The sequence below is a fragment of the Gossypium raimondii genome, chromosome 10 (genome assembly GCF_025698545.1).
Source record: "Gossypium raimondii isolate GPD5lz chromosome 10, ASM2569854v1, whole genome shotgun sequence".
NCBI lineage: Eukaryota > Viridiplantae > Streptophyta > Magnoliopsida > Malvales > Malvaceae > Gossypium > Gossypium raimondii.
This window is the reverse complement of record NC_068574.1, coordinates 14542220-14557373: the sequence shown is the minus strand read 5'-3', so window position 1 is coordinate 14557373 and position 15154 is coordinate 14542220. Positions and strand designations below refer to the sequence as shown.

The 15154-nt window shown below is 38.4% G+C and overlaps 1 protein-coding gene across 1 annotated transcript; it reads right to left on the bottom strand.

Moving 5' to 3' along the window:
- Positions 1-7417: 7417 nt before the first annotated feature.
- LOC128033886 (uncharacterized) lies at positions 7418-8767 on the bottom strand. The gene has a single exon (XM_052622374.1). The coding sequence runs from the start codon at positions 8765-8767 to the stop codon at positions 7418-7420; it is 1350 nt and encodes a 449-aa protein (XP_052478334.1).
- Between the last annotated feature and the right edge of the window lie 6387 nt (positions 8768-15154).

Genomic DNA, 15154 nt, shown 5'->3' with positions numbered 1-15154 from the left:
ATAATACAAATGTTTAATACAATTTGGTAAGGATATATATAAAAAAATAAAAGGTTTGAAATAGTTTTAATGAAGGACTTTTAAAAAAGAAATAAAAACGTAGTAAAAATAAAAGCAAACAACTTGAAATTAATATATACATTCTAATTTATGTAAATAAAACTTAGTAGAATTAATAGTATATACTTAATAGTAATATATATAAAAGTTAAATAAATAAAATGAAATAACAAACTTAAAAAGAACAAAGCTTTTGCATAAAATATTTCATCATTTGGAATAAATAACAATATATTGTTATATATGTAAATATATTATTAAAATACTATATGTATACGTATAAAAATATACAGCATTATTGTTAAAAATTTTGAAGTTTATATTATATATATATATACGCACATGAGAAAAATCTATATCATATAATAGTATAAAGTATTATTATTAATTATCTCTTTATAAAAATATAGGTTGATTATATTTATAGAAAACAAACATAAAAATAATAGGAAATTAATAGTAGATTTCTAAATAAGAAAATAAAGAAAATGAATAATAAAGGGATTAAATCATAAACAAAATCGAATTAACAGTATGCAATTGGAATTAAAGAAAAGCGAAGGACCATGCTTAACACGCACATTACATGGGGAGCCCGATTGGGAAATATCTCGCCCCCAAACGTAGCGTTATGAAATGGACCAAATGAATGAAAACAAAATGCACGGCCAAGATTAAACGATGTATGAAAGCTTATTTGAATGCACCATGAAAAGAGGGACTAAATGCAAAAAATCCCTCAGACCCAAAATGCGCGGATCCTTCCCTGGTCGGGTCACCGCTGGTCGGGGTGATCGACGACGCCGCTTTGAAGCTACCACACCAAAGAACAAACGGCGATGTTTGGTCCTATGATTAAAACTAAAACAAGCTTAACAAAACCCTAACAACCATTTTTCTTTTTTATTTTAAACTAGATCTCTCCTCTCTCTCGGCGCCAAGACTACGGTTCACTACCTCGTTTAGAGACTCTTGAACCATGCCCTTAACCCCGATGACGACGGAGAAAGGGCGATCGGTCCAATCATGAGGTATGCCGACTCTTTCATCGCTTTTATTTTCCTTAGTAAACACACAAAAGAAAAAAGAAAAGAAATAAAAACTATGTAGAAGAACAACAAGGAAGAAGATGAATACGAAAATCACCTTTTTCGCTTTTTTTTGTATTATCAATCGTCACCGCTTTTACAACCTTCTTGGGCTTTTATAATGCCCTTTACGAAAAAATGAAAAGAAAAAGAAAAGAAAAATAAAATCCTCCCCGCAATCGTATTTCTTCCTTCTCTCTCTCTCCGCTTTGCGTCTGCTTTTGCTTGCTTTTGTGCGTCTCTTGCAGTCTGGTCTGCGTCAGTCAAAGTGATGGAGGCGGTGGCGGCTCGGCTCGAGGCGGCTGAGGCTTGGCACGCGAACAGTAGAGTCATTCATGAAATGAGGCGTCTGCTAGGGTTCCAAGGGCTATCGGACTGGTTACTTGGGCTTTTATAATCGGGCTAGGGACCTGGGCCCTTGTAATTAGAAATTGGGCTTATTATATTTAGTTTGTATTTCGGGCCTTTGTATTTTGGGTATTAGTTTTGTAATCTGGACACTATGTTTTTTTTGGACTATTTTTATTTTATTATTTTTTATTATTGGTCCGGGCAATATTGGGCCATTACAGCTGCCCCTCTTTGCTCATTGTCGTGTAACAAGAATAGAGCAAAGACTAAAGAGGACCAATTTTGCCCGGTCATGCTTGGACCTTGGTGCTCTTCTTCCTACCTACTGCATCTTCAGAGGTAAGAGTTGGTACCGCAATGTCGGTGAGGTTGTATTTGTGGCTTAAATATGTTTCCTTATTCTTGGGAAAGATAAGGTTCGCCATTTTGGATCTGCTCCACTATTGCTTAGGGAGATAGAACCAGTGGCTTAAATCAGTTTCGCTACTCCTGGGGAAGATGGGATTCGCCGTCTTCGATCCGCTCCACTATTGCTTAGGGAGATAGAATTAATGGCTTAAATTTGTTTCCCTACTCCTGGGGAAAATGAGATTCGCCGTCTTCGATCCGCTCCACTATTGCTTAGGGAGATAGGATTAATGGCTTAAATCTGTTTCCCTACTCCTGGGGAAGATAAGATTTGTTGTCTTCGATCTGCTCCACTGTTAACGCAGGAAGGCAAGATCTATTATCTTCACTGATCTGTTCTCTGGGGAACATGACCTGTATAATGAACCTAATTATGCCTAATGATTAGGACGACATGATCGAAATGAACCAAATGCTCCTAACTAGACATGTGTGAATGGTGTTTGCATGAATGCAGAATTTTATTTTTTCAAAATGATCCCACTTAGGTCGTCATTACTCGAAGTTTATTAAAGCTGACATTGGTACAACACCTTCTTGCTCGACTGGCCTTTCTGAAGAATCACTTAGTCAAATTGCCTCCACCATAAACCTCAAAGTTTAATTCTTTGAGTTGTGTTCAATGTGTAACTCAAAAAGTGGGGAACTCTGGTTCTTTCTTCATATTCTATCACAATTGAAGGATACCGAACGTGTAAACCTTTTGGTATACCACTCTCAAGATTCCATATTAAATGCTTATGCACGAAGAATTTTCCTCCAAGGAGATCTCTCTTTTCTAACTCACGATTATTGCTGACATTTCATCCAATTGACGCTTCTGTCAACAAAATCTGAAGGAATTGTTTAAAATCAGACGTTTTTTTAGATTTCTGACCTTTAAACCTAGTTCGTTCTAAACAATAGTCCTGTTTCAGATTACCGTATTATTTAGAGACTTTTTCAGAGTAATGTGCAAAACTTACTTTGTGAAAGTTTAGTAGCCCATTAATCATTATTCTAATACAACATGTTTGCTGAAAGATTATGACTATGGATAAATGTTGGTTCTCGAAAGAAATAAAATATCAATAATAGGGAAACAAGAATAACAAAGAAGTTGATTGAGAATTTGTATGTTAATAGAAAGGTATTAACACATTCAATACAATAAGAACTAGGTGCCCCAGTTATCGCAGCTTGAATTTCTCTGTACAAACTTCTGGAGACTATTCTGAGTTTAGCATGTGTTTAGGAGATCTGCAGTACTCTGTCGATGCTCAAAGATGTCGTATGCCTTTTCTTGTTGGTTCAGGTATAGCAAGATCATTATGTGCCTTAATCAAAATTTGAACAGTTCCAACCCCTCTCTGACCAATATTTGAGTCGCCCATTTCAGGTTTTCGACTCAAATCCCCTTTGATCTCAAGGCGCCCTTTGCGGGTTTTCACCTTGGTCTCTTCAAATCTTTATCTCTTCTCTTTTTTTTTAGGAAGCAAAGTGCCCTTTTCGGGTTTTCACTTTGGTCCCCTTCCATCAAGTGAAGTATCTTTTAACGGAGTGTACGTTTACGGGGTTTGACAGACTTTTACCATCCATCTCACTTAGGATCAAAGCTCCACCAGAAAAGGCCTTCTTTACAACATAAGGACCCTCCCAATTTGGCATCCATTTTCCTCTAAAGTCCTTTTGCATAGGAAGGATCTTTTTTAGCACCAAGTCTCCTTCGCAAAATTCTCTGGGGCGAACCTTTTTGTCGTAGGCTCGCATCATTCGTTTCTGGTACATTTGCCCATGGTGAATGGCTCTCAACCTCTTCTCTTCTATTAGGTTCAGCTGATCATAACGAGATTGGACCCACTCGGCTTCGTCTAACCGGAGTTCAGATAATATCCGTAGAGAGGGGATCTCAACTTCAATGGGTAGTACTGCCTCCATTCCATAAACTAGAGAAAATGTGTTGCCCCGGTAGAAGTTCTAACAGATGTTCGATAGGCCAGGAGGGCAAATGATAACTTCTCATGCCAATCTTTGTAAGTCTTAGTCATTTTCCCCACAATTCTTTTAATATTCTTATTGGCTGCTTCCACTGCGCCATTCATTTTTGGACGATACGGCGATGAGTTATGATGCTTGATCTTAAATTGGCTGCAAACCTCAGCTATTGTTCTATTATTCAAATTCAACGCATTGTCGGATATGATTCTCTCAGGCATTCCATATCGAAAATAATCTCTTTTTTTAAGAATTTACTGACTGCTGACTTCGTGACATTGGCGTATGAAGCAACTTCTACCCACTTGGTGAAGTAATCAATGACTACGAAGATGAAGCGATGCCCATTAGAAGCCTTCGACGATATCGGCCCAATGACATCCATACCCCACATGGAAAACGGCCATGGAGAGGTCATAACATGAAGTGGCGAAGGGGAAGCATGCATCTTATCCCCATAAATCTGACATTTATGGCACTTCTTGGCATAATTAATGTAATCCCTTTCCATAGTGGACCAATAGTATCCAAATCTCATGATCTGTCTGGCCATGGTGAAGCCATTGGTGTGTGTCCCACAGATACCCTCATGGACTTCCTCCAAGATTTTCTTAGCTTCCACGGCGTCCACACATCTTAACAGTACTTGATCTTTCCTTCTTTTGTATAGCACTTCCCCGTCTAAGACATATTCGATGGCTATTCTTCTCAGAGTTCTCTTGTCGTTCTCTGTTGCCTGGCTAGGGTACTCCCGATTCTTCACATATTGTAGAATATTCTGATACCAAGGGTGATCATCTTTTCCCTCCCCCTCGATATTGTAGCAATGAGCTGGGGTTTCATAGATACTCATTTGAATAGGCTTCATTACTTCAAGCCTGTTCACCTGAATCATCGAAGCTAGAGTAGCCAATGCATCAGCCATTTGGTTTTCCTCTCGTGGGAGATAACTGAAGGTGATGTCATCAATCCCGTCAATCATTTCAAGAACCAGTTCTTTTATAATTGATCAATTTAGGGTCTCTGGTTTTCCATTCTCCTTTGAGTTGGTATATCACCAACGCGGAATCTCCATATACTTTAAGCACTTTGATGTTCCGCTCGATGGCTGCGCGAATGCCCATAATACACGCTTCATATTCTGCCATATTATTTGTGCAATCAAAGACCAACTTGCTAGCCACAGGGTAATGATCTCCATTCGGGGATACCAAGACTGCCCCAACTCCATTACCCATAACGTTCGAAGCTCCGTCGAAATTTAACCTCCACTCGTGATCTCTTCGAGGATTTTCTTCAGTGCTTGCCACATACATCAAATCCTCGTTTGGAAAATTGAAGTTCAAAGGCTCATAATCCTCCAAGGCCCTACTAGCCAGGAAATCAGCTATTGCACTTCCCTTTATGGCCTTCTGACTTACGTATACTATATCAAATTCAGAGAGCAGGATTTGTCATCTAGCCATCCTCCCATTTAAAGCAGTTGATTCCATCATATATTTTAAAGGATCCAACCTTGAAACCAGCCAAGTCGTATGATACAACATATACTGCCTTAGTCTTCGTGTTGCCCAGATTAAAGCACAGCACAACTTCTCGATTGACGAGTATCTCATTTCACCACCAGTGAATTTCTTGCTGAGATAATATATTGCCCTTTCTTTCTTTCCCATTTCATCGTGTTGGCCCAATACACATCCCATGGAATTCTCAAACACTATTAGATACAATATCAATGGCCTATCCGGACTTGGCGGTGATAATACGGGAGTATTAGCCAAATATTGCTTTATCTTGTCAAAAGCCTGCTGACATTCCTTATCCTAATCACCCGGGTTATGCTTCTTTAAAAGACAGAATACTGGATCACATTTCTCCGTCAATTGTGCAATGAATCGAGCAATGTAATTCAATCTTCCTAGGAAACTTCGGACTTCCTTTTGAGTGCGCGGAGGGGGCAATTCTCGGATTGCTTTTACTTTGTCAGGGTCCACCTCAATCCCCTTCTTACTAACTATGAAGCCTAATAACTTCCCTGATCTGGCTCCAAACGTGCATTTTGCAGGGTTAAGCTTGAGCTGAAATTTCCTTAATCTCAAAAATAATCTCTTCAAGACTTGAACATGCTCTTCTTCAGTTTTAGATTTGGCAATCATATCATCAACATAGACTTCGACCTCCTTAAGTATCATGTCATGAAACAAGGTCACCATAGCCCTTTGATATGTTGCTCCCGCATTCTTCAATTCGAAAGGCATTACTTTGTAACAAAACGTTCCCCATAATGTAATGAATGTTGTCTTTCCCATATCTTCAGGGTGCATCTTTATTTGATTGTATCCAGAAAAGCCATCCATGAAAGAGAATAGTGAGTATCCCGCCGTATTGTCTACCAAAGTATCAATGTGAGGCAACGGAAAATTGTTCTTCAGACTAGCCTTATTCAAATCCCTGTAATCCATGCACATCCATACCTTTCCGTCTTTCTTGGGAACGGGGACGATGTTAGCTACCCAATCTGAATATTTGATCTCCTATAAGAACTCAGCATCGAACTGCCTTTTGACCTCTTCTTTTATTTTTAGCACAACATCAGGTCTCATCCTCCTGAGCTTCTGCTGAACTGGTTTACAATCTTCTTTTATGGGCAGACGATGTACCACTATACTAGTGCTTAGCCAGGGCATATCTTGGTATGACCATGCGAAAACATCTTGGAATTCTCACAGCAATTCAATGAGGCCTTGTCTTGTCTTTGTGGTGATTTCAGTTCCAATTTTCACCTCCTTTCCCTTCTCTAGGCTCACGATTTCTAATGATTCCCTATAAGGTAGGATCTGCTCATCCTCTTGTTCTACATTCTCGGCAAGTCTGGAGATATACTACAGTCTTTGTCATCTTCAAAGTCGTGAGAACCCTCTAAACACATGTCTTGATCAAAAAGAAGCTTTGTGTTTGAAACAGCGTCATTCATGTCGTTGATATCTGAGGACCTATGAGGGCATATCAAAGAACATACCAAGAATATATGAATTTATGAATGACTATTTATACAATAAGGTTATAAATGAAAGAATTATTTGCAGGACAATCAATTAGAAAGTGCTTATTTGTATAAAAAGAAAAAGAATAATTACTCGAATATGAATGTAAAGATGTATTTCATTAGAATAACGATGTTCAGACTCAAGCCTTTTTCACAAAAGATTTCCTGTCATTTCCAGGCTAAAACAACAAGAATTTTCTGAGCATTACTCTGAATAAGCCCTAAAGACTATAGGGATTTCTTCCACAGTCCAGTTGTTTAGCTCGCTTCCAGGTTCATAAGGATAGATCTCCAATGAGGCTCTTTTTCTCAGATGTTTCTATAGCATTCATATGAACATTCCAATGTCTTCGCTTCTGGGCACCCCACGTTCAGGATGAATAAATCCACCCGATACAAAAGATGTAAATATGTGGGGAAAGGACATAGGCTCCCACTTGACCTCTTTTCCGCTTACACGTGCCCTTTTTCTCTCTTGTCTTTTTTCTACCTATTTCTTCTTCTGCTTCATGTCTAGCTTGTATCCTAAGCCATAACTGTCAAAATTTTCCTTCAGCATCGGTGCTTCAATCTTTCCTTGAAGATACTTTCCCAATCCTTTTCCGGGTGCAGCCCCTCTTCCAATCATCAATTGCAGCCCCATCTCAGCGGTCTTGGATATTTTTGGTACAGGAACTCTGCTTCTTTCAGCAATGAACATCGCGTTTACAAATTCTAAAGACTGAAAAGAGCATTCCACTGCCTCATCATCAATCTCCACGTAAGGTGCATCGCCAGTTACTGTCGCGATGATATCTTCCTCCACATTTATGGTGATCAACCGACCCTCTGATACTATCTTCACCTTCTGGTGTAGTGATGAAGGTACTACCCCAACTGAGTGTATCCATGGCCTTCCCAATAAACAGTTGTAGGAAGGCTTAATATCTATCCCCAAGAAGTCCACATCATAAGTAATTGGGCCAATCCTTAACGGTACCTCAATTCTCCCCATAACCCTCTTTTCTGTTCCATCAAATGCCCTTACTATGCTCTGGCTCGTTTTTATATGGGAACTGTCTACTGATAACCGGCTAAGAATAGATAAAGGTAATACGCTCAGTGCAGACCCGTTATCAATCAGGATCCCCGGGAGTATGTACCCTTCGCATCGGGCAGTGACATGCAAGGCTTTAGTGGAACCTCTTCCTCCAGATGGTATTTCGTCATCACTGAAGAAGATAAAATTGTCAGCATTTATATTGCTGGCCAACCGATCCAACTTGTTCACCGAAATGTCTTCCGCCACGTATGTTTCATTTAATACTTTCAATAGTGCATTTCGATGTGCTTCTGAACTTAAGAGCAAAGCCAATATAGAAATGCGGGTTGGCTGTTTGCGTAGCTGTTCCACAACACTATATTCGCTATGTTTTAAAAACTTTAAAAATTCCTTTGCCTCATCTTTTTTCACCGGCTTATTAACCGATGGCTCAACGACCTTTCCTTTCTTTTGCTCTTTCTTCCAATTCTCTTCTCTTAACGGTTCTGCCTGAGCGTCATAGCGTTTCCCATTGCATGTGTAAGAACCTACTTCCTGATTTCTTTCTGCTTCTTTTTCCAAGATTGTCACGTTACATCCATAACTCCACGGTACCATTTTGTCATCCTTGTATGGGAAGTTTGATGGTTTATGGATTACAAATTTTGGTGTCGTCTGGACCCTAGACCCATCGCTCTGAGGGCGTGAAATGATGACCACAGGATGATTCGTCCCTGTAGTCTTTGCTTCCAACTCTGATGCGCAAATATTTCCTTTACCCTCTATTTTTTCATAAAACCTCATCTCCTTGTTGTCCATCATGCTCTGGACCAAAGCCCTGAATCCTCACACTATTGAATTTCATGTCCTACCTCATGGTGGAATTCGCAATAGTTTTCAGCCTCATAGCCTTCTTCAGAATTTGAAATAACTAGCCCTCTCATCGCCATTTGTCTCCAAACCCACTTCAATGGAGTTTTTACTTCAGCGATGTCATTCTTGACCTCTTCTCCCCTACTTTCGCTCATCATGTTCACTCCCTTATCAGTATGATTAGGTAGCGGATTTTCTGTGTTAGGGGAGTCATCAAACTTGACAACACCCATGCTAATAAACTTTTCGATTAGCTTCTTGAAAGCAGTGCAATTTTCTATTGAGTGCCCTATAATTCCGGCATAGTAATCACATTAGGCGCTGGCATCGTACCACTTGGGATACGGGGGCTGCAAAGGGGTCAAGTAATGGGGAGAAACTACGTGTGTGTTAAACAAATTCTGATATAGCTCTTTGTATGACATCAGAATTGGTGTGAACTGGGGCTTTTCGATACCTTGCCTCCCACCAGATTCTTGTCTCGTTGAACCTTGTTGACCAACAATCACCTTCCTCGGCTGGTTCACTGTAATTGACTTATTGTATGCATTTACATTATTTACTTCATTTTCTTTCCTTCTCGAGGCTGACCTTTTGTTGCTCTCTCCTGCTTCTATTTTCCCGTTTCTGATGGCATTCTCAATCATTTCACCATTCATTACTATATCTAAGAAACTTTTGGTTGCACTTCCTAGCATGTGAGTGATGAATGAGGCTTTCAAGGTATTGATAAAGAGCATTGTAGTCTCTCTTTCTAAGAGCGGTGGTTGGACTTGGATGGCAACTTCCCTCCATCTTTACGCGTACTGTCTGAAACTCTCACTTGGTTTCTTCTCCATGTTTTGCAGTGTAATTCTATCGGGAGTCATATCCGTTACATGGCTGTACTGCTTCATGAATGCCTGTGCTAGGTCCCTCCATGAACCTATTTTGGTACGACTCAATTGATTGTACCATTTAGATGTTGCCCCTACTAAACTGTCTTGAAAACAGTGGATTAACAACTGATCATTATTGACGTAGCCAGTCATCCTTCTACAGAACTTAGTGATGTGGGCCTTGGGGCAGCTAGTTCCATTATATTTCTCAAATTCAGGCATCTTGAATTTAGGAGGTAGTACCAAATCTGGGACCAAGCTTAGATCTTTAGCGTCGATTCCCTGATTATTATCAGCGCTTTCCAAGGCTTTGAACTTTTCTTCCAACCACCTATACCTATCCTCTCATTGTTTTGGCAATTCTGCACTTGCTTTTCCTTCTTCAGCTGCTTCATCAAAATACGGAATAATGGGGTTGATTGGGTTTTCTCCCTAGTTTAAACTCGATCGTCCTTGAAAAATTGTGGCACCAGTTTGTAGTTGCTGCGGCATAATTGTGACAGACGGTCCTCTTGGGCACATTTCAGTTTGGGTTCATACATTTGGTGGAGTAAAACCAGGAGGATACAAGGAATCCTCGCTACCCTCTCCATGATTAGCCATAGGACCCTTTCCTTTATCTACTCCTCTCGTCAATAGATGGGTCAATTCAGCCATGGCATCCTTTTGAGCTTTGATCAACTTTTCCATCATGTCCTCTTAAATTTTATCTAGTCGCTCTTGTATTTATGCTTGCAAGCGTTCTTGCATATCCTTTTGCATTTGCTCCAGTTTCTCTAATCTTTGGTCCATTTCTTTAGTTTTCCGTCGAGTACCATATTGATGCTTAATGGGTGAGCTTTTGTCGGTTTCCAGGTTAACTGTAATAATTTTAACCAATTAGGGTCTTTTGGTGGATTTTAATGCATATGATGCAATGTGATGCAATGCATGATGTAAAAAGGCGTCGATTCTGATTCAATTTCAATTAGAAAGCTTTATTTGGATAACAGCATTCTTTACATAAAATAGATTACATATACGATTTTGCCCTAATGCTCAGAATTTTAATCTTTTTAAGCAGCGAAGCAAGCTCTCTTCCCCGGTCAAATTCCAGCTCGTACTTTACGCTTAAAGTATCAGCTTGTATCGCTAGGGCCTGCAAGTAATCGGCTACCTCCCGAATCTGGGTCACAGCTTCTTCCATGACGTGATCTCTATCTCTAACTTAGCTTTGATGATAATAGAGCTGTTCTTTCTGACGTTCTTCATTTACTTCGAAAAATGCAATCCACGCCTCACAATCCTGTAGCGTCGCCTCTAACTCTTCCACTCTTTTCTTTGTTTCCTCAATCTTGTTCAAGCTCGCTCTTAATCCCACCGCGGTATTACAATTTCGGTAACGATGAAGAGACCTTTCAAGTTCAACTATTCGTGCCTTTAATTAATCTGTCATGCTCTGGCTTTCTAACAAATTCCTTTCCAGGGCCTGGTTTCGTACTTGAGTCTCTTGGCATTTCTTTTCCCATTCATTAGCCTTGTTTTTTTCTTCTTGGATCTCCCGTCGCCATTGCTCTGAAGTATTTCCCAGCCCCGCGGTTCTCATTGATACCCGTAGCTTTTTGTAATCTGTCTTTAAGCTATCCAAATCTTCTTCCACTTTATTCTTCCCTTTCTTTAATTTTTCGGTCTCTAACTTTTGGACATCCATGTCTAGTCTCAAATGCATCTTCTCTTTTTCCAACCACTCTATTTTCTTTTCGAGTTCTGAATTCCTCCTTTCAAAATCTTGTTTTATAATCTCCAACTCTGATAGGACTACTTGTAGATATTCCTCCATTGGCCGAACACCCTCTAAGTTTAACTCTGGAATGTTATCATTAATTCTCTTACTTCACCATTCACCGTACTCTGGAGTTGTCATTAAACCCACAGCTAGCCTTTTCATCCTATGAATCTAATTCCAAGCCTGAGAAATTTCTTTCACCTTTCTCTTGTAATTGTCTCCCCGGTACGAGAACTCACATTGAGCTAAACCCTACGTTGCCGGTACAAACTGTCTCGAATTGTATTACCTTAGGACCAATAAAGGTGCATACCCGATGGCTCCCCAAATCCCTAGCAACGGGACCCATTCGAAGCTTCTACAATGGTAAAGAATTTCATTAAGAATCAACCAGGGAGCTCTCCATTCCACATCATCATCTTGAAGATTTTGCAGGATTGCTGTCCAATTTTCTTCTGATATGTCGTCCCTTCTTGGCGTAGTCACTATCTCTTTTAACGGGGAGTAATGCCCCGAGAAAACCCGATACGAAACTTTGTCGACCTTCCAGAAATGACTATGGAACCAAGCTAACAATAACTGCGCACAACCTATGAATCTACCTTCCCCAGGTCGCCTACACGCATTCAGATATCTAAACATTTCAGCCAAAATTGCAGGAATAGGCGTGACGCCTTTACTCAACCGATCAAAGAGATCCGAAACCGCCTCGTCAACATGCCCCAATGCTCTAGGGAAGATCACTAACCCGTAAATACTCAAAGTAAACACGTCAATCTTGTTTTTCCCATCTAGATGTGCTATAATCAAGTCCCGTAAATTTTTCCATGGAATACATTTACACTCCCCTTTCTGCTTGATCTTGGCCGTAATCCACTGCTCGCTCATGTCAGTAATATTTATCAGCTTCTTCCAAAATGCCGGAACGTACGCGGCTCTAGAATATGCTTTATCCACCTGAAACCTGGGACAATGTAGTAAAGCCATATATTCCTCCACCGTAGGTACCAGATCTACTTTGCCAAAAACGAAACAACTATATGCAGGATTCCAATATTGAGCAAGAGCCCGAAATAATCGCTCATCTATCTTGACATCAAGCAAATACGGCAAATCTCCATAATTAGAATAGAACAACTGCCTGGTCTCATCAGTCCACTTATCCCATATTTCTCTCAGCTCATGTAGGCTATTTTACGTCACACTAATACGAGTATAGTCCCATAGCTCTGACACATAATCCTTAGCTAGACTGTCTCCCTTTTCCAATTACACCTTCTCTGGCCATATACGGACCATGGCATTGTCTTCCACCTTATCAAGAAAGTCATTTTCCATGACAAACTTCCTAATTTAACAATCGAATTTAAATCGACACTCTTTTGAATATGAAATGACATGCAAACATAGAAATAAAACACCATAAGTCAGTATAACGTATCAACATAATTGGCAACAAATTTAAGAGAAACAAGCATTTACATAAGCAATCCCTAGAGTTTGGGGAATTATACCTAAGCTGGATTCCTAGGCTATCTATATGCAGTTTGGTTCTAAAGTCGAGGTACCCGAACCAGCAGATTCCTCAATCTTCACCCATTATAGGCTCATACAGACCAAGTTCGGTTCAGGGGAATACATTTCCCTATGACTGCATGGAGATGAAAATCTCACGAAGACATAGGTACGGATGTACTCCGAAAGTGATTCACTATCCTGCACGGAGGTGAAAACCTCACGAAGGAGTAGCTTCTCACTCGTACTTAAAAAGGGCAAGACTAAATAGTCTTTATGCAATATGCTGACAAGTTATAAAACACAATAATCATACTAACATATGCAAAGAGAAGATCATAAAATCAAATTTTTAAATTTTGACAATAAGACAAAAATAATCAATTTTACGGCCTGACTCTCTTGGTGTTCCCCAGCGGAGTTGCCAAGCTGTCGAAACCATTTTTTTTAGTTTGAAAAATTGGGTATCGATTTTTGAAAATGAAAAATGGGAGTCGCCACCGCTCTTTTATTAAGGTGTGATCAGTTCACCATTAAAAATAATTTCAGGTCTGCGAATTTTGAGAAAACAGGTTCGGGAGTCGGTTACACCCAAGGAAGGGTTAGCACCCTCGTGACGCCCAAAATTGGTACCAAATTGATTGTTTAATGTCTTAATGTCAAAATTTTGAAAAGATTTTAAAATACGATCCTTTGAAAATAAAATTTGAATAGACTGAATTGAATAGCAAGATGGACTGGTTTTGAATAAATTGCTACACTCTGTGAGTTAGAGTGTGACAGTTCATTTATCGAAATTAAGTATGCCTTCTTGCTTTCAAATTCACGCATTTTAAAAAAGGTTGTTCAATCATTTAATTCGAACGAGAAAGTTAGAATCCAGTAAGTTAGGTTTCTATTTCTCGATGTTTTTAAACATCAAACAATGCCATAAAAAAACGGATAACAGAATATCACATCCAGTAAGTTAGGATCCGACATTTTGAAATCCTTAATGCTTAATTTTAAAATTGAATGGTTTTAATAAATTGAATTCTTGACTATCTAAATTTATCGAGAAGAATCGTAACCTAGTAAGTTAAGGCAAGATTCTTTCGAGAATTTATGAACATCAACCTTTTAGGAATTAAATAACTATAGTGCCTTTATAAAATAACATTCTAGCAAAAGGACCATGATTGGATAACAATATATGCAACGTAAAGTACGAAATTCAATCTAAATTTAAACTAACAACAATTAAGCAAGTGGTAGGCAAATGCAAACATCGACTTTAATCATTATACAAACGTTCATAAAATTTAAGTATCCCATAAATTCATGATCGATAGTAAACTAACACAAAAACAATGCAATAGAAAGTAAAGGAACAAAGAATGATAACAACAAATAATACAAATGTTTAATACAATTTGGTAAGGATATATATAAAAAAATAAAAGGTTTGAAATAGTTTTAATGAAGGACTTTTAAAAAAGAAATAAAAACGTAGTAAAAATAAAAGCAAACAACTTGAAATTAATATATACATTCTAATTTATGTAAATAAAACTTAGTAGAATTAATAGTATATACTTAATAGTAATATATATAAAAGTTAAATAAATAAAATGAAATAACAAACTTAAAAAGAACAAAGCTTTTGCATAAAATATTTCATCATTTGGAATTAATAACAATATATTGTTATATATGTAAGTATATTATTAAAATACTATATGTATACGTATAAAAATATACAGCATTATTGTTAAAAATTTTGAAGTTTATATTATATATATATATACGTACATGAGAAAAATCTATATCATATAATAATATAAAGTATTATTATTAATTATCTCTTTATAAAAATATACGTTGATTATATTTATAGAAAACAAACATAAAAAATAATAGGAAAATAATAGTAGATTTCTAAATAAGAAAAATAAAGAAAACAGAATAATAAAGGGATTAAATCATAAACAAAATCGAATTAACAGGGCGCAATTGGAATTAAAGAAAAGCGAAGGACCATGCTGCAACACGCGCATTACATGGGGGCCTGGGAAATATCCCGCCCCCCAAAACGCAGCGTTGCGAGCTGGATCGAAACGGAATGAAAACAAAATGCACGGCCAAGATTAAACGAAGTATGAAAGCTTATTTGAATGCACCATGAAAAAGAGGGAC

What these genes read in the sequence shown, in the direction of transcription:
- LOC128033886 (XM_052622374.1), bottom strand. Translation starts at nt 8,767, where the DNA reads ATGGACAACAAGGAGATGAGGTTTTATGAAAAAATAGAGGGTAAAGGA.